Here is a 27031-nt window from a genome sequence, read left to right as displayed (position 1 = left end):
CCCCACTGCCACAACTTACTGTGCCTCCCACAGCAAACATCACCTACACAACAGGCTTACATCACCGTGTAATCTCTTCAAAGGGTGGAGGTGTGTGTAAACTACCTCCTGGTCATAGTTTCTTTATCGTATCTGAAATAGGAAGCTTTCTGTTATTTGCATGTTGAGATAAGCCTAACCACTTCCGGACGAGCTGCCACATTAAAAACGTCCTGTGCCTGTTAAACAGCTCCAGGACGTTTGAATTGGTCGCTCACTCCCGCCCCCATAGTGCACTCCCCCCCCCCCCCCCCCCCGTTGTTATCAGTCGGGGAGTCGGGACACAGAGATCCGCGATTGGGGAAGGGGAATGAGCATTCCCTTACCCAGCCGCAATGCCTGGAATGGAATGGACATGATCCCAATCAGGGGCAATGTCCATTTATAAAACAGGAAGCAGTTTGAAACGCCATGTAGTGGCTAAAAAGTAAAATTACACACACACACACACACACACACACACACACACACACACACACACACACACACACACACACACACACACACACACACACACACACACACACACACACACACACTTATATACATGCACACTTAGTTACATAGTTATTTTGGTTGAAAAAAGACATACGTCCATCGAGTTCAACCAGTACAAGTACAACTCCAGCCCGTCCCCCACATACCCCTGTTGATCCAGAGGAAGGCGAAAAAAAAAACCCACCAGGCATGGTCCAATTAGCCCCAAATGGGAAAAATTCCTTCCCGACTCCAGATGGCAATCAGATAAAATCCCTGGATCAACATCATTAGGCATAATCTAGTAATTGTAGCCATGGATGTCTTTCAACGCAAGGAAAGCATCTAAGCCCCCTTTAAATGCAGGTATAGAGTTTGCCATAACGACTTCCTGTGGCAATGCATTCCACATCTTAATCACTCTTACTGTAAAGAACCCTTTCCTAAATAAATGGCTAAAACGTTTTTCCTCCATGCGCAGCTCATGTCCTCTAGTCCTTTGAGAAGGCCTAGGGACAAAAAGCTCATCCGCCAAGCTATTATATTGCCCTCTAATGTATTTATACATGTTAATTGGATCTCCTCTAAGGCGTCTTTTCTCTAGACTAAATAAACCCAGTTTATCTAACCTTTCTTGGTAAGCGAGACCTTCCATCCCACGTATCAATTTTGTAGCTCGTCTCTGCACCTGCTCTAAAACTGCAATATCTTTTTTGTAATGTGGTGCCCAGAACTGAATTCCATATTCCAGATGTGGCCTTACTAGAGAGCAGAGATGTGGCGAACGGTTCCCGAACCGTTCGCCGGCGAACATCTCTAAATCTATGGGCCTCTTACTACTTCCGGGTCGCAATGACCCGGAGTAGTACGCCTGCGCTGCCTGGCGGAGCGCGTCCTAGATCGCACTCCCGTTGCCGGGCACTCTCTGCGCATGTGCGTGACGTCATGAGTGACGTCACGCTCATGCGCAGAGAGTGCCCGGCAACAGGAGCGCGATCTAGGACGCGTTCCGCCGGGCAGCGCAGGCGTACTACTCCGGGTCATTGCGACCCGGAAGTAGTAAGAGGCCCAGAGAGGTTCGCCAGGCGAACTGTTCGGCCCATCTCTACTAGAGAGTTAGGGGGCAATATTATGCTAGCATCTCGAGTTTTTATTTCCCTTTTAATGCATCCCAAAATTTTGTTTGCTTTAGCTGCAGCGGCTTGGCATTGAGTACGATTATTTAACTTGTTGTCGATGAGTACTCCTAAGTCCTTCTCCAAGTTTGATGTTCCCAACTGTATCCCATTTATTTTGTATGGTGCTAGACCATTGGTACGACCACAATGCATGACTTTACATTTGTCAACATTGAATTTCATCTGCCATGTATGTGCCCATATAGCCATCCTATCCAGATCCTGTTGCAATATGACACTATCTTCCTGAGAATTGATGATTCTGCACAATTTTGTATCATCTGCAAAAATAGCAACATTGCTCACTACTGCATCTACTAGGTCATTAATAAATAAATTGAAGAACACTGGACCCAGTACAGACCCCTGTGGGACCCCACTGCTAACAGTCTACCATTTTGAGTATGATCCATTGACCACAACTCTTTGTTTTCTGTCCATTAGCCAGTTCCCTATCCATGCACACAAACTCTTCCCCAGTCCTTGCATCCTCAACTTTTGCACCATACTTCTGTGGGGAACAGTGTCGAAGGCCTTTGCAAAGTCCAAGTATATCACATCTACAGCATTCCCAATATCCATATTAGCATTCACTACCTCATAAAAGCTGAGCATGTTAGTCAAACAGGACCTGTCTTTAGTAAACCCATGTTGATGCTGAGAAATAAGATTATTTTCTACTATGAAGTCATGTATAGTATCTCTTAGTAACCCCTCAAATAGTTTGCATACAACTGATGTTAAGCTTACAGGTCTATAATTTCCTGGATCAGATTTTTTGCCCTTTTTAAATAATGGGAAAACTTGGGCTGTACGCCAATCCACTGGGACTCTGCTAGTTGCAAGAGAGTCACAAAAGAGAAGATAAAGGGGCTTAGCTATAACTGAACTTAATTCTCTTAGGACCCGAGGATGCATGCCATCCGGGCCAGGTGCCTTGTCTATTTTTAATTTATTTAGTCTTGCCTTTACTTCTTCCTGCGTTAAGTATTTAATATTATAGTTAGAAGATTGAGACTCTTCTGCCTCTGTAATTTGCAACAGTGCTGTTTCCTTTGTGAAGACAGAAGCAAAGAAAGCATTTAATAACTCTGCCTTACCTTGGTCATCCACCATTGAGTTCCCACCCTCATCCTTTAGGATTCCTATACAGTCAACCTTTCTTTTTTTAGAGTTGATGTACTTGTAAAACTTTTTTGGGTTAGATTTGATATCCCTAGCGATTTGATTTTCAGCTTCGATCTTTGCCAGCCAAATTTCTTTTTTACAATTTTTATTGCACTCCTTATAATTGCTTAGTGCAGCCTCGGTCCCCTCCTGTTTTAGGACCTTATAGGCATTCTTTTTCCTCTTCATTTTATCCCTAACCTTTCTATTCATCCGTAGAGGCCTTTTTTTACTCCTAGACATTTTGTTTCCATATGGGATATACATACTACAATATTGATTGAGTATAAGTTTGAAAGCTTGCCATTTCCCTTCAGTGTCTTCCCCCTGTAGTACATTATCCCAGTTCACCAAACTTAGTGCCTGCCTAATTTGATTGAACTTTGCTTTTCTAAAATTCATAGTTTTAGTGGTCCCGCTGCCCCGTGGCCTATCAGTCACCAGATCAAACGTTATCATGTTGTGATCACTATTTCCCAAATGTTCTTGAACCTGCACATTTGATACATTATCTGGTCTATTAGAAATGATCAGATCCAGTAACGCATTCCCCCTAGTTGGTTCAGTTACCATTTGAGTCAAGTAATTGTCCTGTAGTGCTGCCAGAAATCTGCTGCTTTTACCAGAATGGGTAGCCTCAATACCCCAGTCAATGTCTGGAAAGTTGAAGTCGCCCATAATTATGACCTCATTTTTACTTGCAGCTTTTTCACTCTGCTGTAGTAATCACAGTTCTGCAGCTTCATTAATAAGAGGTGGTCTGTAGCATACCCCAATAAGCAATTGGCAACTTTTATTTCCACCATGAATATTTACCCAAACGGATTCCACATCTTCACAATCTTCCTCCATCTCATCGTTGAGGACAGCTGTAAGAGAATTCTTAACAAAGAGACAAACCCCTCCACCTTTTTTCCCTGTTCTATCCCTCCTAAACACATTGTATCCTTTTAAATTAGCTATCCAGTCATGGCTTTCATCCATCCATGCCTCGGTTATTCCCACAATGTCATAGCCTTTGTCATTCAGAATGAACTCTAGTTCGTCTATTTTATTTGCAAGGCTCCGAGCATTGGTTACCATGCACTTTATATTTTTACCAACACATTTACCAATTTTGTTTACACGAAATGGGCTACTTGAAGTTTTACCAGCCTCCTTAATCTTTACACTGTCCCCACCCCCCTCTCCACCCCCCATAATTAACTTATAATTAACTACTTAAGTACTAGCAGTCTCTGCCCCCTTAAGGACCAGAGACCGCTGGTACAATACCAATGGAATCCCGACGAATTGCCGCATATACCCGCCATCACCGCCGCACACTGGGATCCTCCTGACATCCACTCTGCTGTCTCTATGACAGCAGAGTCATGTGAGCTGGTCAGGAGCTGCTGTCATTGGCTTCTGACCGTGTCTATCAATGTGAGCCAATGGGAGTTTCTTACATTGATAGGCACGATCAGAAGCCAATGACAGCAGCTCCTGACCGGCTTACATGACTCTGCCGTCATAGAGACAGGCAGAGCAAGTGAACTGCGACGGGACACGGCGGGGATTCAGCGGCGAGATTGACAAAAACGGCGGATGCGCGCTGCGGGCGGTGATTGAAATCTACGCCCTGCTAGCCAGGAGCCCACCAAAACAGGGGCTAGATTTCAATTACCTCAGTCCTTAAGTAGTTAAAAATGTAAACACTTGTAAAAAAAAAACAAATAAAAAAATTGATAAATAGTTGCCTTAGGGACTCAGCTATTTGTAATCTGTATTTTATGAGGGTATATTACTGTTATTTTACTATATAGGGGCTTGTAATTATGGACCGGACTAAAGAAAAAGAAACTGAACAATTACACCTATATTTCCAAATAATATATTGTCGCCATACATTGTGATAGGGACATAATTTAAATGGTGTAATAAACGGGACAAATGGGCAAATAAAATATCTCACTACCGAATCGCTTGTACAGGTAAATGAATGAATATCACACGTTGCCCAATTTGGCTTGACCTCCAGGTACATAAATAAAGTTACTTAAAACTTTTCCCTATTTCACAGTCATGAGTGCACTTTAACTGCAAAAGGGATTTGCTTTGGATTCTTCGCAGTACAGAGGCACCAATCAGATATTTGTATACAAAAGGACAAACTTTATTGCACACACTGGCAGCTTATCAGCTGAATGAATGATCCCGTAGGGGTCTTTGCTGATCGCCGAAAGAACTTTTTGCCAACTTTGTGGAAATCTTGAATGCCAACACAATAGGAATGCACTTTACATATGAAATTGATACTAAGAAAATAGCATTTCTAGATCTGGAAATTTCAAAGGATACAGATGGGGCTCTAAATACCAAAATTTATAGGAAAGAAACGGCAACTAATTCCCTACTTCACTGGGAAAGTGCCCACCCCAGATCCCTCAAATCAGGCATTCCAACTGGCCAATTCCTAAGGGCAAGAAGAAACTGCTCCACAGAGGAGAGTTTTGAAAAAGAGAGCATCCTTTTAAAAAATAGATTTGAGCAGAGAGGTTTTCCAGAAAAAGTTATTGACAGGGCCTACATGAGAGCAAAGGGCAGCAAAAGAGAGGACACCCTGAGGGACAAAAAGCGACCCTCATTGCAAAATGAAACATCTATGGTGAGATTGATAGGCTCATTTTCAAAACAGTCGCATCAGATATATGAAATAATGGAAAAGTATTGGCCGGTCCTACATCAGGACAAAGAGCTTACAAAACACCTATCATCAAAACCATCCATTACATATAGACGCACTAAAAACCTGAAAGATATACTAGTCCACAGTACTTTTTCCAGTAAGAAAGACGAGAAAACACATTTGAGTTGGCTTCCATCAAAGCCCAATGGGTGTTTCAAATGTGGTCACTGCAAAGCCTGTTCAAATGTAGCAAAAAAGAAAGAATTTTGGGTAAGAACCGTAAATAGGACCTTTATAATCAAGTCCTTTATTAACTGTAATACACGAGGCTTAATCTATGCAGCCACATGTGAATGTGATTTATTGTATGTAGGAAAGACAACGAGAATGTTGAAAGATAGAGTGCTGGAGCATATGGGCGATATAAAGCACAAAAGAGACACCTCAATTGCCAAACACATGAATGAGCACCATGTCCTGAATCCATCAGGTATTTCTTTCTGGGGAATCCAACAATGGAAACAGGGTAAAAGAGGAGGAGACCTTGATAAAAAACTCTTGCAGCTTGAATTGGAATGGATCTATCGTCTGGATTGTGTGGCCCCTAGAGGCCTGAACGAAGAGTTCTCTGTGAAAGGGTTTATCTAAGCCATTAGCCATCTTCTTATTAAACTATCCCTCTGTTTTTAAACTCTTAAACAAATATAATACGAAAAAGGATTGAGGCATCCTGTTTCTGTCTCTGAACAGACTGAATTGCCATCACAATAGCCTGCGGACTATTGTCCCACTTCCCCCTTATCCTTCCCCCCCCTCTCCCCTCCTCCCCCCCCCCCCCCCCCCACTTTTCCCCTTGTATGAATCGACCATCGTTTTAAGAAATGGATCTGGTCGACATGGGTCCAGGAATAGAGACCTAAGTCGGTTTCAGGCAAGTTTTCTGACAAAAGACCATGAATAGTTACCTTGAGCCTCAGGGCTATTGAAGCACCTAACGTACAAGTCCAGGATCAGTGTCCTTAATCTCTCAAACTAGTGAAATTATGTACAGTATCCAACACGCATATATATGTCCAGGAACAGTGACCTTAATCTCTTAAGCCAGAGGATCTATGTGCAGCACACAGCGCGCATGAGGATATGTGGTATGGATGCGTTCTAGTGACATATAATAGCACAGAGGGACTGGATGAAGAAGGTGCATGGTATGGTAGGAGAACTGCATGTATGAGTATACCTACCGGACGATCCATACAGCGGATTCCGTGTATGTAACAAATGTAAACAGGCGTCTGGCGCTTGTTTACAGGTCACCATGGTAACCCTGAGTTCCCCGTAGCCAATTCCTCCACAGCCAGCCTATCGGCAGAGAGCGCTGCCGGCGGACGTGACGTCACAGGAAAAGACGTCACAGGCTGGAGATGGGCAAAGCGTGATTGCCGAGATGGAGGATAGCACTGGATCAGGCAGGGCGCCGACACACATTGGAAGGGAGGTGAGGGAGGAACGAGTATAACGGAATACGAAGGGGAGGTACTGTTCCAAGAGGGTGGAGTGGCCCATGCTATTTAAACCTTCCGCATTTTGACATAACCAGCTCTGACTTGAGCGGGTTGCTGGGGGAATCTTTGTTGGTGGGGTGGAGGTTTTGATTGTACATTATGTAAATAATAACTATGCTGTGTTTTATACACTCCTGACGACGCCTCTTTTTGGGAGGTGAAACAATTGTTGAGTTACACTTCTGGGTAGTTACTATTGCACGGTTCACACACCCCTATGGTGAATATATTCCTCACCCAGCTACCTTCTGTGAAGGCATACTTATCCCCTGTGGGGATCATTTCTGTGGTGTATTTAACATATAATTGTGGCTGTACCTCATAAGCCATTGTTCACATCACTAGTACAGTGGCATTTATATACCAACAGAGATACATAGGATTTCAGGAGCACACACTGACATTGATGATCATGTGGGATAGCTACACCCCAAGATAGACTTATCTGGGGGGGATCAGCAAAGACCCCTACGGGATCATTCATTCAGCTGATAAGCTGCCAGTGTGTGCAATAAAGTTTGTCCTTTTGTATACAAATATCTGATTGGTGCCTCTGTACTGCGAAGAATCCAAAGCAAATCCCTTTTGCAGTTAAAGTGCACTCATGACTGTGAAATAGGGAAAAGTTTTAAGTAACTTTATTTATGTACCTGGAGGTCAAGCCAAATTGGGCAACGGGCAAATAAAATACTTAGGTTTTAATTATTGTAGCATGTATTATTTTAAAGCTAAAATTAGTGGGTTTTATCTCCAGAAGAACGTTTTAAAACTATAATAGCTGAAAACTGAGAAATAATGAATGTTTTCCATGTTTTCTTATTTTTCCTAATAAAATACATTTAGAATAAAATAATTCTTAGCAAAATGTTCAACCCACAGAAACCCCAATTGGTGGTAAAAAAAACAAGGTATAGATCATTTTGTTGTTTGGGATAAGTAGTAATAAAGTTATTGGCGAATAAAAGGGAGGAGCGCTGACAAGTGAAAATTGCTCTGCTCTGTTAGGGTAAAAACCCCTCGGGGGGTGAAATGGTTAATAACTTAATATTGTAGCTAAAATAAAATAAAATAAGGAAAATTGTGGGACATATGCGGACCTTTATTTTTTAGAACTATTTTTGGACATTTTTTTTTAATTTTTTGAATATTACTATCACAGTCACATGATCAGTCCCGGGGGCGGGGCTGAAGAATAAGAAACACTGTGAAACCTCGGCATCCTTTACAAATGCAGCACCTGCAGGAGGATGCCTGTAATCTGAGAGCCAGCTGTAAGAGCAGGGAGAAGTGGCAGAAAGAGGGTGCCTGTAATCTGATCTCAGAGAGCCAGCTGTAAGAGCAGGGAGAAGTGACAGAAAGGGGATGCCTGTAATCTGATCTCAGAGAGCCAGCTGTAAGAGCAGGGAGAAGTGGCAGAAAGAGGGTGCCTGTAATCTGATCTCAGAGAGCCAGCTGTAAGAGCAGGGAGAAGTGGCAGAAAGAGGGTGCCTGTAATCTGATCTCAGAGAGCCAGCTGTAAGAGCAGGGAGAAGTGGCAGAAAGAGGGTGCCTGTAATCTGATCTCAGAGAGCCAGCTGTAAAAGCAGGGAGAAGTGACAGAAAGAGGGTGCCTGTAATCTGATCTCAGAGAGCCAGCTGTAAGAGCAGGGAGAAGTGGCAGAAAGAGGGTGCCTGTAATCTGATCTCAGAGAGCCAGCTGTAAGAGCAGGGAGAAGTGACAGAAAGAGGGTGCCTGTAATCTGATCTCAGAGAGCCAGCTGTAAAAGCAGGGAGAAGTGACAGAAAGAGGGTGCCTGTAATCTGATCTCAGAGAGCCAGCTGTAAGAGCAGGGAGAAGTGGCAGAAAGAGGGTGCCTGTAATCTGATCTCAGAGAGCCAGCTGTAAGAGCAGGGAGAAGTGACAGAAAAAGGATGCCTGTAATCAGAGAGCCAGCTGTAAGAGCAGGGAGAAGTGACAGAAAGAGGATGCCTGTAATCTGATCTCAGAGAGCCAGCTGTAAAAGCAGGGAGAAGTGACAGAAAGAGGGTGCCTGTAATCTGATCTCAGAGAGCCAGCTGTCAGAGCAGGGAGAAGTGACAGAAAGAGGATGCCTGTAATCTGATCTCAGAGAGCCAGCTGTAAGAGCAGGGAGAACTGGCAGAAAGAGGGTACCTGTAATCTGATCTCAGAGAGCCAGCTGTAAGAGCAGGGAGAAGTGGCAGAAAGAGGGTGCCTGTAATCTGATCTCAGAGAGCCAGCTGTAAGAGCAGGGAGAAGTGACAGAAAGAGGATGCCTGTAATCTGATCTCAGAGAGCCAGCTGTAAAAGCAGGGAGAAGTGACAGAAAGAGGGTGCCTGTAATCTGATCTCAGAGAGCCAGCTGTCAGAGCAGGGAGAAGTGACAGAAAGAGGATGCCTGTAATCTGATCTCAGAGAGCCAGCTGTAAGAGCAGGGAGAACTGGCAGAAAGAGGGTACCTGTAATCTGATCTCAGAGAGCCAGCTGTAAGAGCAGGGAGAAGTGACAGAAAGGGGACGCCTGTGATCTGATCTCAGAGAGCCAGCTGTAAGAGCAGGGAGAAGTGGCAGAAAGAGGATGCCTGTAATCTGATCTCAGAGAGCCAGCTGTAAGAGCAGGGAGAAGTGACAGAAAGGGGACGCCTGTAATCTGATCTCAGAGAGCCAGCTGTAAGAGCAGGGAGAAGTGACAGAAAGGGGATGCCTGTAATCTCAGAGAGCCAGCTGTAAGAGCAGGGAGAAGTGACAGAAAGGGGACGCCTGTGATCTGATCTCAGAGAGCCAGCTGTAAGAGCAGGGAGAAGTGACAGAAAGGGGATGCCTGTGATCTGATCTCAGAGAGCCAGCTGTAAGAGCAGGGAGAAGTGACAGAAAGGGGACGCCTGTAATCTGATCTCAGAGAGCCAGCTGTAAGAGCAGGGAGAAGTGACAGAAAGGGGACGCCTGTAATCTGATCTCAGAGAGCCAGCTGTAAGAGCAGGGAGAAGTGACAGAAAGGGGATGCCTGTAATCTCAGAGAGCCAGCTGTAAGAGCAGGGAGAAGTGACAGAAAGGGGATGCCTGTAATCTGATCTCAGAGAGCCAGCTGTAAGAGCAGGGAGAAGTGACAGAAAGGGGATGCCTGTAATCTGATCTCAGAGAGCCAGCCGTAAGAGCAGGGAGAAGTGACAGAAAGGGGATGCCTGTGATCTGATCTCAGAGAGCCAGCCGTAAGAGCAGGGAGAAGTGACAGAAAGGGGATGCCTGTGATCTGATCTCAGAGAGCCAGCCGTAAGAGCAGGGAGAAGTGACAGAAAGGGGATGCCTGTAATCTGATCTCAGAGAGCCAGCCGTAAGAGCAGGGAGAAGTGACAGAAAGGGGATGCCTGTGATCTGATCTCAGAGAGCCAGCCGTAAGAGCAGGGAGAAGTGACAGAAAGGGGATGCCTGTGATCTGATCTCAGAGAGCCAGCCGTAAGAGCAGGGAGAAGTGACAGAAAGGGGATGCCTGTAATCTGATCTCAGAGAGCCAGCCGTAAGAGCAGGGAGAAGTGACAGAAAGGGGATGCCTGTAATCTGATCTCAGAGAGCCAGCTGTAAGAGCAGGGAGAAGTGACAGAAAGGGGATGCCTGTAATCTGATCTCAGAGAGCCAGCTGTAAGAGCAGGGAGAAGTGACAGAAAGAGGGTGCCTGTAATCTGATCTCAGAGAGCCAGCTGTAAGAGCAGGGAGAAGTGACAGAAAGAGGGTGCCTGTAATCTGATCTCAGAGAGCCAGCTGTAAGAGCAGGGAGAAGTGACAGAAAGGGGACGCCTGTGATCTGATCTCAGAGAGCCAGCTGTAAGAGCAGGGAGAAGTGACAGAAAGGGGATGCCTGTAATCTGATCTCAGAGAGCCAGCTGTAAGAGCAGGGAGAAGTGACAGAAAGGGGACGCCTGTAATCTGATCTCAGAGAGCCAGCTGTAAGAGCAGGGAGAAGTGACAGAAAGAGGGTGCCTGTAATCTGATCTCAGAGAGCCAGCTGTCAGAGCAGGGAGAAGTGACAGAAAGAGGATGCCTGTAATCTGATCTCAGAGAGCCAGCTGTAAGAGCAGGGAGAAGTGACAGAAAGGGGATGCCTGTAATCTGATCTCAGAGAGCCAGCTGTAAGAGCAGGGAGAAGTGACAGAAAGAGGGTGCCTGTAATCTGATCTCAGAGAGCCAGCTGTAAGAGCAGGGAGAAGTGGCAGAAAGAGGGTGCCTGTAATCTCAGAGAGCCAGCTGTAAGAGCAGGGAGAAGTGACAGAAAGGGGTTGGCAGGCAAGGGTAACCTTATCTGCAAACCGGAGGGAAGAAAATAGGGATTTTTAGGTAACTTAGAAAACTGCTGACTGAAGAATGGAATGGGGATTAATTACCGGTATACATTCTGTATATAGCCGCATACATTTTTCATAATAACTTGTGAGTCTTTCTGTGAGTTTTTGACACCACATTTATAGAATGTTAGCCCCGATGAGGGACGGCTTACCTTCTTTGTGTAGCGGATGTCCATCATGAAGTTGTGGACGTGCTTCTCGGCCTTGTTGAACTCCAGCTTCTGAGCTGCAACCGCGACGATCAGAGCTGTGCATCCGACGCCCTGCAACACAACAGATGTCAGAAAAGTGTGCCATAGGGGAGGAGGGGCCTACAGTGCTGAAGTCCCGCCCCACACCAGAACAGCCAATCATGGAGAATGCATGTAAATGAGTACAGAGATGGTCGACCAATGAGCTGCAACAGCGACGATAAGAGCCATGCATCCGACGCCCTGCAACACAACAGATGTCAGAAAAGTGCACCATAGGGGAGGAGGAGCCTACAGTGTTGATGCCCTGCCCCACACAAGAACAACCAGTCATGGAGACTGAGAATGCATGTAAATGAGTACAGAGATGGTCGACCAATGAGCTGCAATGGCCAGGCCAGGCCAGTCGAGGCCCCTCCCTATGTGATCCCTGTCCTTACCAGGCCAGCTAGGCCCCTCCCCATATGATCCCTGCCCTTACCAGGCCAGACGAGGCCCCTCCTTATGTGATCTCTGTCCTTACCAGGCCGGACTAGGCCCCTCCCCATGTGATCCCTGTCCTTACCTGGCCAGACTAGGCCCCTCCCCATGTGATCCCTGTCCTTACCAGGCCGGACTAGGCCCCTCCCCATGTGATCCCTGTCCTTATCTGGCCAGACTAGGCCCCTCCCCATGTGATCCCTGTCCTTACCAGGCTGGACTAGGCTCCTCCCCATGTGACCCCTGTCCTTACAGAATGTGCAAGGCAATGCGCCGCGGTGAAGCTAGCCGTACTGCAAGTACAAACGTGCGGTTTGTTGAGTGACAGAAATGTGCAGCGTGTGCATCAGAGGCTGAACGAGGGTTTTGAGTATTTCACAAGAGCAGTTTGTACATTTGTAATTCTTCCAATACATGCCATCCCTGGGTGGGAACCGTATAGAAGTGTATTTAGTCTATTTATTGTTCTGCGTAACATTCCTGTGCATCATTCCGGAAATCAAGTCAGTGCCCGGGACACTCCTAAGTGTCTGGATTACCCTCCGTGAGTCACTGGCAGAGCTGCCTGCAGGGCTGAGGGCTGCTGACTCACTCCAACCTCTAGGAAATCCAATCCTAAAACCTCAAACGTCTTCAGTAGCCATGCTCTCACCAGTAAATCGGAGCGTTGCCAGCCTCGCTGCGGGAGCTTCCTCCTTCCGGCGTGAAGGAGGTAGTGTCTGCAGTGCGCGCAGCGAGGCTGGCAACGCCATCAGTAGGACGCGTGTGCATAAAACTATCTGCATAGCTCCCAACTGTCCCTCTTTTGGGAGCCCCTGTCCCTCTTTCCTCCTCATTTGTCCCTTTCAGGACTTTGTCTCTCTTTCTATGTAAATATATATATTTCTATATTTAAAAAAAGTGTTTGATTGACTCTAAACTTTATTCCCATCCTTTAAATTGATATATTACTGATTTAAAAATGTTAATATGAAGGAACATGAACCAGGATAGAAAGGACCAGTGTGGTTTGAATTATAAAACAACTTATTTTTCTTATGAAGTCTTTATGGTGTCCATAACTAGGGGTGTGTCGGGGTGTGATTAGGGGCGTGGCATGGGCGTGGCTTAAGTGTCCCTCTTTCTCATCTCAAAAAGTTGGGAGGTATGGATTTGGAGCGCAGGGGGGCGCAGGCTTATGTCAATAACCCTGTATGTCCCCGCTCCACACCTGCGGTAATTAATGCTCATTTGAATCACGAATGTGAGTGCTTAGGCACTCGGATTTACTCGTGAGAGCATGGCTAGTCTTCAGTGCTATGTGAGAGGAGAGCCAGCAGGGGGCGCACAGCCCGTCATAAACACACTGCAAGGCCTCAGTACTTATACTGACCAACGTCAGAGCTATGTGAGAGGAGAGCCAGCAGAGGGCGCACAGCCCGTCATAAACACACTGCAAGGCCTCAGTACTTATACTGACCAACGTCAGAGCTATGTGAGAGGAGAGCCAGCAGAGGGCGCACAGCCCGTCATAAACACACTGCAGGGCCTCAGTACTTATACTGACCAACGTCAGAGCTATGTGAGAGGAGAGCCAGCAGAGGGCGCACAGCCCGTCATAAACACACTGCAAGGCCTCAGTACTTATACTGACCAACGTCAGAGCTATGTGAGAGGAGAGCCAGCAGAGGGCGCACAGCCCGTCATAAACACACTGCAGGGCCTCAGTACTTATACTGACCAACGTCAGAGCTATGTGAGAGGAGAGCCAGCAGAGGGCGCACAGCCCGTCATAAACCACTGCAGGGCCTCAGTACTTATACTGACCAACGTCAGAGCTATGTGAGAGGAGAGCCAGCAGAGGGCGCACAGCCCGTCATAAACACTGCAGGGCCTCAGTACTTATACTGACCAACGTCAGAGCTATGTGAGAGGAGAGCCAGCAGAGGGCGCACAGCCCGTCATAAACACTGCAGGGCCTCAGTACTTATACTGACCAACGTCAGAACGATGTGAGAGGAGAGCCAGCAGAGGGCGCACAGCCCGTCATAAACCACTGCAGGGCCTCAGTACTTATACTGACCAACGTCAGAACGATGTGAGAGGAGAGCCAGCAGAGGGCGCACAGCCCGTCATAAACACACTGCAAGGCCTCAGTACTTATACTGACCAACGTCAGAGCTATGTGAGAGGAGAGCCAGCAGAGGGCGCACAGCCCGTCATAAACACACTGCAGGGCCTCAGTACTTATACTGACCAACGTCAGAGCTATGTGAGAGGAGAGCCAGCAGAGGGCGCACAGCCCGTCATAAACACACTGCAGGGCCTCAGTACTTATACTGACCAACATCAGAGCTATGTGAGAGGAGAGCCAGCAGAGGGCGCACAGCCCGTCATAAACACACTGCAGGGCCTCAGTACTTATACTGACCACCGTCAGAGCTATGTGAGAGAAGAGCCAGCAGAGGGCGCACAGCCCGTCATAAACACACTGCAGGGCCTCAGTACTTATACTGACCAACGTCAGCGCTATGTGAGAGGAGAGCCAGCAGAGGGCGCACAGCCCGTCATAAACACACTGCAGGGCCTCAGTACTTATACTGACCAACGTCAGAGCTATGTGAGAGGAGAGCCAGCAGAGGGCGCACAGCCCGTCATAAACACACTGCAGGGCCTCAGTACTTATACTGACCACCGTCAGAGCTATGTGAGAGGAGAGCCAGCAGAGGGCGCACAGCCCGTCATAAACACACTGCAGGGCTTCAGTACTTATACTGACCAACGTCAGAGCTATGTGAGAGGAGAGCCAGCAGAGGGCGCACAGCCCGTCATAAACACACTGCAGGGCCTCAGTACTTATACTGACCACCGTCAGAGCTATGTGAGAGGAGAGCCAGCAGAGGGCGCACAGCCCGTCATAAACACACTGCAAGGCCTCAGTACTTATACTGACCAACGTCAGAGCTATGTGAGAGGAGAGCCAGCAGAGGGCGCACAACCCGTCATAAACACACTGCAGGGCCTCAGTACTTATACTGACCACCGTCAGAGCTATGTGAGAGGAGAGCCAGCAGAGGGCGCACAGCCCGTCATAAACACACTGCGGGGCTTCAGTACTTATACTGACCAACATCAGAGCTATGTGAGAGGAGAGCCAGCAGAGGGCGCACAGCCCGTCATAAACACACTGCAAGGCCTCAGTACTTATACTGACCAACGTCAGAGCTATGTGAGAGAAGAGCCAGCAGAGGGCGCACAGCCCGTCATAAACACACTGCAGGGCCTCAGTACTTATACTGACCAACATCAGAGCTATGTGAGAGGAGAGCCAGCAGAGGGCGCACAGCCCGTCATAAACACACTGCAGGGCCTCAGTACTTATACTGACCAACGTCAGAGCTATGTGAGAGGAGAGCCAGCAGAGGGCGCACAGCCCGTCATAAACACACTGCAGGGCCTCAGTACTTATACTGACCAACGTCAGAGCTATGTGAGAGGAGAGCCAGCAGAGGGCGCACAGCCCGTCATAAACACACTGCAGGGCGTCAGTACTTATACTGACCAACATCAGAGCTATGTGAGAGGAGAGCCAGCAGAGGGCGCACAGCCCGTCATAAACACACTGCAGGGCCTCAGTACTTATACTGACCAACGTCAGCGCTATGTGAGAGGAGAGCCAGCAGAGGGCGCACAACCCCTCATAAACACACTGCAAGGCCTCAGTACTTATACTGACCAACGTCAGAGCTATGTGAGAGGAGAGCCAGCAGAGGGCGCACAGCCCGTCATAAACCACTGCAGGGCCTCAGTACTTATACTGACCAACATCAGAGCTATGTGAGAGGAGAGCCAGCAGAGGGCGCACAGCCCGTCATAAACACACTGCAGGGCCTCAGTACTTATACTGACCAACATCAGAGCTATGTGAGAGGAGAGCCAGCAGAGGGCGCACAGCCCGTCATAAACACACTGCAAGGCCTCAGTACTTATACTGACCAACGTCAGAGCTATGTGAGAGGAGAGCCAGCAGAGGGCGCACAGCCCGTCATAAACACACTGCAGGGCCTCAGTACTTATACTGACCAACGTCAGCGCTATGTGAGAGGAGAGCCAGCAGAGGGCGCACAGCCCGTCATAAACACACTGCAGGGCCTCAGTACTTATACTGACCACCGTCAGAGCTATGTGAGAGAAGAGCCAGCAGAGGGCGCACAGCCCGTCATAAACACACTGCAGGGCCTCAGTACTTATACTGACCAACGTCAGCGCTATGTGAGAGGAGAGCCAGCAGAGGGCGCACAGCCCGTCATAAACACACTGCAGGGCCTCAGTACTTATACTGACCAACGTCAGAGCTATGTGAGAGGAGAGCCAGCAGAGGGCGCACAGCCCGTCATAAACCACTGCAGGGCCTCAGTACTTATACTGACCAACGTCAGAGCTATGTGAGAGGAGAGCCAGCAGAGGGCGCACAGCCCGTCATAAACACACTGCGGGGCTTCAGTACTTATACTGACCAACATCAGAGCTATGTGAGAGGAGAGCCAGCAGAGGGCGCACAGCCCGTCATAAACACACTGCAGGGCCTCAGTACTTATACTGACCAACGTCAGCGCTATGTGAGAGGAGAGCCAGCAGAGGGCGCACAGCCCGTCATAAACACACTGCAAGGCCTCAGTACTTATACTGACCAACGTCAGAGCTATGTGAGAGGAGAGCCACCAGAGGGCGCACAGCCCGCCATAAACACTCTGCAGGGCCTCAGTACCTATACTGACCAACGTCAGAGCTATGTGAGAGGAGAGCCAGCAGAGGGCGCACAGCCCGTCATAAACACACTGCAGGGCTTCAGTACTTATACTGACCAACGTCAGAGCTATGTGAGAGGAGAGCCAGCAGAGGGCGCACAGCCCGTCATAAACACACTGCAGGGCCTCAGTACTTATACTGACCACCGTCAGAGCTATGTGAGAGGAGAGCCAGCAGAGGGCGCACAGCCCGTCATAAACACACTGCAAGGCCTCAGTACTTATACTGACCACCGTCAGAGCTATGTGAGAGGAGAGCCAGCAGGGGGCGCACAACCCGTCATAAACACTGCAAGGACTCAGTACTCAATTGGGGAGTCATTTTAAAGGGTGCCCAGATATGAGATGCGATGTATTGGCTAATCTCTTTCCAGAGCATATTAATGGGTCTGCAAAACCAGATTATGTGAGGCAATGATTCTAGGGAGCCGCAATTTCTCCAACAACCAGGGGAAGCGTCTTTTTTGAATTTTGACAGACGTGAAGGTGTAGTGTACCAGTGTAACAGAATTTTTTGAAAAGTCTCCCAATGGGTTACGCATCTCGAGTATTTGTGTAACATAGACGAGGCAAGCTGGATTTGGTCCAATGAAATGGTAATTTTAAGTTCGTGGGACCAATTGGCCACATATTTTAGAAGTCTTGGTTCAGAAGATCTGAGTAATTCCCCTTAGCATAAGGATATGCCCTTTTTAAGAGGGATTGGGGATTTAACGAAGTGGAGGATTGATTTAGGCATACTGGGGAGTTCATGTTTATAGAAGCCCAAGTATGTTTTATTCTTTGTTACAGCTTGCAGAACTCCTGCAATAAATCTGCAGTATGTCTACTTCCTGCTTGCATGGAAGCAGGCATAGCGTTAACATCATGTGTTTTCAAATTAGCTGCTCTGCTGGGGCAGAAGAGATTCCTGAGCTGACAGCTGAGGGATGAAATTACAGTTTGTGCTCAGTCACAGATGAGGGGGAATTAGACAGTCTAAACTCTCTAAATACATACAGGGTGCATTTCTCTACGTTTTTTTTCTCTGTCCTGACAAGAGTTCAGGTCCACTTTAAACTGTTTTGACAATATTATCACATCCCAACACCATGCAATGTTAGTGCTATGGGACTTTCACATGGAGTGCAGCGGGTTCTGATGCAGCAATGCAAAGCAAGCTGTGCTTCAACTGGGTAATGTGTTTACAGCGACAGTGAAGCCTTCTTTTATTGTACTGTATGCTTCACTGTCCGTCACTGTATAGTCGCACCGCACATCCAGAGCACGGGGTGACTTTTCAGCACCCTTGTGTTGCAATTACATTGTAATGGCCCATACTCACGGGCTACAATTGTCGCCGCAACACGCGGCACGCGCGTGTTGCGGCGACAGGCCGCCCGTGAGTATGAGGTGTTGCACGGGCGCGCACCCCGAACCATCGCTCGTCACTGCTGTCGCCAGGCGATTGGTGCGGTCAATCGCCTGGTGACAGTTTCCGCCGCATCTCCGCTGCCACTGTCGCTAGTCCGCGTGAGTATGCGGACTAGCGACGGCAACATAATTGAAAATCTACGGCGCTTCCAGCGAGGGGGAGGAACGTCGGCGACAGCTTCCGTCTCGCCGCTGGTCCCTCTTCCGCGTGTGTATGCGGAGGGACCTGGCGAGGATCTGTCGCCGGCCTGTCGCCCACACGCTCACGTGTGCTGGCGACAGGCCACAAATGTAGCCCGTGAGTATGGGCCATAACATAACCTGCATAGTGTGTATGGGCAGTTCTAATTCATAAAGTCCAGCTGCAAAGTAACTGTCTTCAGGAACATGCAGGGTTTATTTCTTATTAAGATAAGATTTATCTAAATGTATTCAAGATTTGCTAAAATACTGTACATACACGCAATAAAGAATACAGCCCTCTTGAAGATCAGGAGAGACTGGATCGGGGTATTCCCGTTATCACTAATGAATGGGGTGGCCCCGGAGCCCAGACTCCCCCACCAGAGCTGTGTACATGGACAAGGTTCTCCTGGCTTTCTGGTGCTCTTTGCGCTGATCCTGCAGGCTTGGCGTTGCCACATAATGCAGTAAAAAACAGATCAGTGAATAATGGCGCACAGCGCCTATGCATACAAATGGCGCTGCATTAAAAAGATACGCTTATCGCTATTTATCGTTAGTGCTGCATAATAATGGCGCACAGGGAAAAAAGAAGAAAAACGGCACACACTAACGTTATTTATCAATAGTGGCACACACTAACGTTATTTATCAATAGTGGCACACACTAACGTTATTTATCAATAGTGGCACACACTAACGTTATTTATCAATAGTGGCACACACTAACGTTATTTATCAATAGTGGCACACACTAACGTTATTTATCAATAGCTCCCTACATAAGCCAAACTGCAGACGTTATTGAACTGCAAAACGGTGAATGGATTAAGGGCCCGTTTCCACTAGGGCGAATTCGCATAGGCAATGAAAGTGGATGGGACTGTTTCCACTTGTCATTCTTTCCGTGCGTTTTTCTGTGCAGGATTTTTCTGCACAGTAGGGCCTGCAGAATTCGCCTGCGTGAGGAATGCAGGCGAATCGCAGCCCATGTATTTAATAGGGAAAACGCGCGTGCGTTTTTTGCCGCGATTTCGCGTGCGAATTCGCATGCAAAGTAATGCAAATTGGACCAGGCAGTGACATGGTTAAATTCGCATAGACCCTGCCTATGCGAATTCGCACGCGAAATCGCGGCAAAAAACGCACGCGGAATCGCATCCGCGTGCGTTTTCGTCAGCGGTGGAATCCCGGTGATTCGCACCGCACTAGTGGAAACGGGCCCTTAATGTAACACAGTGACGTTACTTATTAATACATATACCAAACAGCAGAGGATATTGCACACACTAACGTTATTTAGCAATAGTGGCACACACTAACGTTATTTATCAATAGCGCCCTACATAAGCCAAACTGCAGACGTTATTTAACTGCAAAGCGGTGAATGGATTAAATGTAACACTGTCAAAAATTCTAAAGATGTTGCAGATCGAGGATTTAAACCACAACAATATTAGCGTTATTAATGTTATCAACTTTTTTCAAGTAATGTTCAGTACTGTGATCGTTAACTAACATTAATACGCTGTGACTGTGCAGGATTGGAGTTTAAAAAAAAATCATATTATTAACGATAGCTCATTTGTACCTTTAAAGTACAGTACTCTTAACGTTTACTAACTATAATACACTTTGTGCAGGATCGGACTGCGCACTGCATTACATTGTAAATATAACTAAAATGTATTATACTGGGAAGTGTTTATATGTAAATATCAATGATTTGAAAATAAAAAATAGCAATTAATCCAGTTAAAAATAATAACTTTAAGGCTACTTGCACACCAAGACGTTGCATTAGGTGCTACGTTAAGGTCACATAACGTGCACCTAACGCAAGGCCTGGTGCTCTTCGATGTGGACGTCAGAGTGAGCCGCATTGTGCAGCTCACTCTGGCGTCCGTGATGCCGTAATGCGTACTCTTGGACGCATGCGGTATCACGTGGTCCCACCGGCCAATCGCCGCACAGAGCGGCCGCACCAGGAAGTAAACACTGCACACGTCACAACGGGCAGTGAATATTAATTAGCCATGTGCCTGGCCGCTCTCCGCTCCTCCCCAACCTGACTGAGCATGTGCAAACAGTCTAACGCGGCTTAGCCGCTGTAACGCCGTAGCATGCTGCACTTTCGGGATAACGTGCAGCGTTACATGTAACGCAACGTGGGCAGTGTGAACAGCCCACTTGTGTTACATTGCTGTGCGTTGTGGGAGCGTTACAGGCTGCACTAACGTGCGCCTGTAACGTCCCTGTGTGTAAGCAGCCCTAATGAAGACTATTATCAAGAGCGTTAGAGTTATTAATATCAATTAAAAAGTTATTGAACATGTTTAAGGAGACGATTTCTTAACGGTAAGTAATGATTAATTGTTAACGTTAAATAACAATAAGCGGAAGATGGATTAGCGGCATCACCGTGCGCCATTATTCGCAGGCGCCATTTTCATATGCATCCGTAAAAAATGTCCGGCTGGGCCTCATGTGGATATGTGAAGAATGACCAAAGCATTTATCAAATGTGCCACTTTCTCTGACTGCTCTCCTATCTCAACTTACCAAAAAGACTACAGAATGAAGTGAAGCCTAGTACCTTGCCTTGGGCCCCACAGGATGAAGTGAAGACTAGTACCTTGCCTTGGGCCCCACAGGATGAAGTGAAGCCTAGTACCTTGCCTTGGGCCCCACAGGATGAAGTGAAGCCTAGTACCTTGCCTTGGGCCCCACAAGATAAAGTGAAGCCTAGTACCTTGCCTTGGGCCCCACAGGATGAAGTGAAGCCTAGTACCTTGCCTTGGGCCCCACAGGATGAAGTGAAGACTAGTACCTTGCCTTGGGCCCCACAGGATGAAGTGAAGACTAGTACCTTGCCTTAGGCCCCACAGGATGAAGTGAAGCCTAGTACCTTGCCTTGGGCCCCACAGGATGAAGTGAAGACTAGTACCTTGCCTTGGGCCCCACAGGATGAAGTGAAGACTAGTACCTTGCCTTGGGCCCCACAGGATGAAGTGAAGCCTAGTACCTTGCCTTGGGCCCCACAGGATGAAGTGAAGCCTAGTACCTTGCCTTGGGCCCCACAGGATGAAGTGAAGCCTAGTACCTTGCCTTGGGCCCCACAGGATGAAGTGAAGACTAGTACCTTGCCTTGGGCCCCACAGGATGAAGGGAAGCCTAGTACCTTGCCTTGGGCCCAACAGGATGAAGGGAAGCCTAGTACCTTGCCTTGGGCCCCACAGGATGAAGTGAAGCCTAGTACCTTGCCTTGGGCCCCACAGGATGAAGTGAAGCCTAGTACCTTGCCTTGGGCCCCACAGGATGAAATGAAGACTAGTACCTTGCCTTGGGCCCCACAGGATGAAGTGAAGCCTAGTACCTTGCCTTAGGCCCCACAGGATGAAGGGAAGCCTAGTACCTTGCCTTGGGCCCCACAGAATGAAGTGAAGCCTAGTACCTTGCCTTAGGCCCCACAGGATGAAGGGAAGCCTAGTACCTTGCCTTAGGCCCCACAGGATGAAGGGAAGCCTAGTACCTTGCCTTGGGCCCCACAGGATGAAGTGAAGCCTAGTGCCTTGCCTTAGGCCCCACAGGATGAAGTGAAGCCTAGTGCCTTGCCTTAGGCCCCACAGGATGAAGTGAAGCCTAGTGCCTTGCCTTGGGCCCCACAGAATGAAGTGAAGACTAGTACCTTGCCTTGGGCCCCACAGAATGAAGTGAAGCCTAGTACCTTGCCTTGGGCCCCACAGGATGAAGTGAAGCCTAGTACCTTGCCTTAGGCCCCACAGGATGAAGGGAAGCCTAGTACCTTGCCTTGGGCCCCACAGGATTAAGTGAAGCCTAGTACCTTGCCTTAGGCCCCACAGGATGAAGTGAAGCCTAGTGCCTTGCCTTGGGCCCCACAGGATGAAGTGAAGCCTAGTGCCTTGCCTTAGGCCCCACAGGATGAAGTGAAGACTAGTACCTTGCCTTGGGCCCCACAGGATGAAGTGAAGCCTAGTACCTTGCCTTGGGCCCCACAGGATGAAGTGAAGCCTAGTACCTTGCCTTGGGCCCCACAGGATGAAATGAAGACTAGTACCTTGCCTTGGGCCCCACAGGATGAAGTGAAGCCTAGTACCTTGCCTTAGGCCCCACAGGATGAAGGGAAGCCTAGTACCTTGCCTTGGGCCCCACAGGATGAAGTGAAGCCTAGTACCTTGCCTTAGGCCCCACAGGATGAAGGGAAGCCTAGTACCTTGCCTTGGGCCCCACAGAATGAAGTGAAGCCTAGTACCTTGCCTTAGGCCCCACAGGATGAAGGGAAGCCTAGTACCTTGCCTTAGGCCCCACAGGATGAAGGGAAGCCTAGTACCTTGCCTTGGGCCCCACAGGATGAAGTGAAGCCTAGTACCTTGCCTTAGGCCCCACAGGATGAAGTGAAGCCTAGTACCTTGCCTTGGGCCCCACAGGATGAAGTGAAGCCTAGTACCTTGCCTTGGGCCCCACAGGATGAAGGGAAGACTAGTACCTTGCCTTGGGCCCCACAGGATGAAGTGAAGCCTAGTACCTTGCCTTGGGCCCCACAGGATTAAATGAAGACTAGTACCTTGCCTTAGGCCCCACAGGATGAAGTGAAGCCTAGTACCTTGCCTTGGGCCCCACAGGATGAAGTGAAGCCTAGTACCTTGCCTTAGGCCCCACAGGATGAAGTGAAGCCTAGTACCTTGCCTTGGGCCCCACAGGATGAAGTGAAGACTAGTACCTTGCCTTGGGCCCCACAGGATGAAGTGAAGCCTAGTACCTTGCCTTGGGCCCCACAGGATGAAGTGAAGACTAGTACCTTGCCTTGGGCCCCACAGAATGCAGTGAAGCCTAGTACCTTGCCTTGGGCCCCACAGGATGAAGTGAAGCCTAGTACCTTGCCTTGGGCCCCACAGGATGAAGTGAAGCCTAGTACCTTGCCTTGGGCCCCACAGGATGAAGTGAAGCCTAGTACCTTGCCTTAGGCCCCACATGATGAAGGGAAGCCTAGTACCTTGCCTTGGGCCCCACAGGATGAAGTTAAGCCTAGTACCTTGCCTTGGGCCCCACAGGATGAAATGAAGCCTAGTACCTTGCCTTGGGCCCCACAGGATGAAATGAAGCCTAGTACCTTGCCTTGGGCCCCACAAGATAAAGTGAAGCCTAGTACCTTGCCTTGGGCCCCACAGGATGAAATGAAGCCTAGTACCTTGCCTTAGGCCCCACAGGATGAAATGAAGACTAGTACCTTGCCTTAGGCCCCACAGGATGAAGGGAAGCCTAGTACCTTGCCTTGGGCCCCACAGGATGAAATGAAGACTAGTACCTTGCCTTGGGCCCCACAGGATGAAGTGAAGCCTAGTACCTTGCCTTAGGCCCCACAGGATGAAGGGAAGCCTAGTACCTTGCCTTGGGCCCCACAGGATGAAGTGAAGCCTAGTACCTTGCCTTGGGCCCCACAAGATAAAGTGAAGCCTAGTACCTTGCCTTGGGCCCCACAGGATGAAATGAAGCCTAGTACCTTGCCTTAGGCCCCACAGGATGAAGGGAAGGCTAGTACCTTGCCTTGGGCCCCACAGGATGAAGTGAAGCCTAGTACCTTGCCTTGGGCCCCACAGAATGAAGTGAAGCCTAGTACCTTGCCTTAGGCCCCACAGGATGAAGGGAAGCCTAGTACCTTGCCTTGGGCCCCACAGGATGAAGTGAAGCCTAGTGCCTTGCCTTAGGCCCCACAGGATGAAGTGAAGCCTAGTGCCTTGCCTTAGGCCCCACAGGATGAAGTGAAGCCTAGTGCCTTGCCTTGGGCCCCACAGAATGAAGTGAAGCCTAGTACCTTGCCTTGGGTCCCACAGGATGAAGTGAAGACTAGTACCTTGCCTTGGGCCCCACAGGATGAAGTGAAGCCTAGTACCTTGCCGTAGGCCCCACAGAATAAAGTGAAGCCTAGTACCTTGCCTTGGGCCCCACAGGATGAAGTGAAGCCTAGTACCTTGCCTTAGGCCCCACAGGATGAAGGGAAGCCTAGTACCTTGCCTTGGGCCCCACAGGATGAAGTGAAGCCTAGTACCTTGCCTTAGGCCCCACAGGATGAAGTGAAGCCTAGTGCCTTGCCTTGGGCCCCACAGGATGAAGTGAAGCCTAGTACCTTGCCTTGGGCCCCACAGGATGAAGTGAAGCCTAGTGCCTTGCCTTGGGCCCCACAGAATGAAGTGAAGACTAGTACCTTGCCTTGGGCCCCACAGGATGAAATTAAGCCTAGTACCTTGCCTTAGGCCCCACAGGATGAAGTGAAGCCTAGTACCTTGCCTTGGGCCCCACAGGATGAAATGAAGACTAGTACCTTGCCTTGGGCCCCACAGGATGAAGTGAAGCCTAGTACCTTGCCTTGCGCCCCACAGGATGAAGTGAAGCCTAGTGCCTTACCTTGGGCCCCACAGGATGAAGTGAAGTCTAGTACCTTGCCTTAGGCCCCACAGGATGAAGGGAAGCCTAGTACCTTGCCTTGGGCCCCACAGGATGAAGTGAAGCCTAGTACCTTGCCTTAGGCCCCACAGGATGAAGGGAAGCCTAGTACCTTGCCTTGGGCCCCACAGGATGAAGTGAAGACTAGTACCTTGCCTTAGGCCCCACAGGATGAAGTGAAGCCTAGTACCTTTCCTTGGGCCCCACAGGATGAAGTGAAGCCTAGTACCTTGCCTTGGGCCCCACAGGATGAAGGGAAGACTAGTACCTTGCCTTGGGCCACACAGGATGAAGTGAAGCCTAGTACCTTGCCTTGGGCCCCACAGGATGAAATGAAGACTAGTACCTTGCCTTAGGCCCCACAGGATGAAGTGAAGCCTAGTACCTTGCCTTAAGCCCCACAGGATGAAGTGAAGACTAGTACCTTGCCTTGGGCCCCACAGGATGAAGTGAAGCCTAGTACCTTGCCTTAGGCCCCACAGGATGAAGTGAAGCCTAGTACCTTGCCTTGGGCCCCACAGGATGAAGTGAAGACTAGTACCTTGCCTTGGGCCCCACAGGATGAAGTGAAGACTAGTACCTTGCCTTGGGCCCCACAGGATGAAGTGAAGACTAGTACCTTGCCTTGGGCCCCACAGAATGAAGTGAAGCCTAGTACCTTGCCTTGGGCCCCACAGGATGAAGTGAAGCCTAGTACCTTGCCTTGGGCCCCACAGGATGAAGTGAAGCCTAGTACCTTGCCTTGGGCCCCACAGGATGAAGTGAAGCCTAGTACCTTGCCTTAGGCCCCACAGGATGAAGGGAAGTCTAGTACCTTGCCCTGGGCCCCACAGGATGAAGTGAAGACTAGTACCTTGCCTTGGGCCCCACAGGATGAAGTGAAGCCTAGTACCTTGCCTTGGGCCCCACAGGATGAAATGAAGCCTAGTACCTTGCCTTGGGCCCCACAGGATGAAATGAAGCCTAGTACCTTGCCTTGGGCCCCACAAGATAAAGTGAAGCCTAGTACCTTGCCTTGGGCCCCACAGGATGAAGTGAAGACTAGTACCTTGCCTTGGGCCCCACAGGATGAAGTGAAGCCTAGTACCTTGCCTTGGGCCCCACAGGATGAAGTGAAGACTAGTACCTTGCCTTGGGCCCCACAGAATGCAGTGAAGCCTAGTACCTTGCCTTGGGCCCCACAGGATGAAGTGAAGCCTAGTACCTTGCCTTGGGCCCCACAGGATGAAGTGAAGCCTAGTACCTTGCCTTGGGCCCCACAGGATGAAGTGAAGCCTAGTACCTTGCCTTAGGCCCCACATGATGAAGGGAAGCCTAGTACCTTGCCTTGGGCCCCACAGGATGAAGTGAAGCCTAGTACCTTGCCTTGGGCCCCACAGGATGAAATGAAGCCTAGTACCTTGCCTTGGGCCCCACAGGATGAAATGAAGCCTAGTACCTTGCCTTGGGCCCCACAAGATAAAGTGAAGCCTAGTACCTTGCCTTGGGCCCCACAGGATGAAATGAAGCCTAGTACCTTGCCTTAGGCCCCACAGGATGAAATGAAGACTAGTACCTTGCCTTAGGCCCCACAGGATGAAGGGAAGCCTAGTACCTTGCCTTGGGCCCCACAGGATGAAATGAAGACTAGTACCTTGCCTTGGGCCCCACAGGATGAAGTGAAGCCTAGTACCTTGCCTTAGGCCCCACAGGATGAAGGGAAGCCTAGTACCTTGCCTTGGGCCCCACAGGATGAAGTGAAGCCTAGTACCTTGCCTTGGGCCCCACAAGATAAAGTGAAGCCTAGTACCTTGCCTTGGGCCCCACAGGATGAAATGAAGCCTAGTACCTTGCCTTAGGCCCCACAGGATGAAATGAAGACTAGTACCTTGCCTTAGGCCCCACAGGATGAAGGGAAGGCTAGTACCTTGCCTTGGGCCCCACAGGATGAAGTGAAGCCTAGTACCTTGCCTTGGGCCCCACAGAATGAAGTGAAGCCTAGTACCTTGCCTTAGGCCCCACAGGATGAAGGGAAGCCTAGTACCTTGCCTTGGGCCCCACAGGATGAAGTGAAGCCTAGTGCCTTGCCTTAGGCCCCACAGGATGAAGTG

The 27031-nt window shown here is 49.0% G+C and overlaps 1 protein-coding gene across 1 annotated transcript in view; it reads right to left on the bottom strand.

The window, feature by feature from the left end:
• Positions 1-27031, bottom strand: part of KCNN4 (potassium calcium-activated channel subfamily N member 4) — a 234110-nt gene that overhangs the window by 7534 nt on the left and 199545 nt on the right. Inside the window, exon 5 of the mRNA XM_068242003.1 lies at positions 11578-11688. Within this exon, the coding sequence (XP_068098104.1) occupies positions 11578-11688 (111 nt within the window). The remainder of the gene's footprint in view (positions 1-11577; positions 11689-27031) is intronic.

The sequence above is a fragment of the Hyperolius riggenbachi genome, chromosome 6 (genome assembly GCF_040937935.1).
Source record: "Hyperolius riggenbachi isolate aHypRig1 chromosome 6, aHypRig1.pri, whole genome shotgun sequence".
Classification (NCBI taxonomy): Eukaryota; Metazoa; Chordata; class Amphibia; order Anura; family Hyperoliidae; genus Hyperolius; species Hyperolius riggenbachi.
This window is presented reverse-complemented; position numbering and strand designations above follow the sequence as displayed.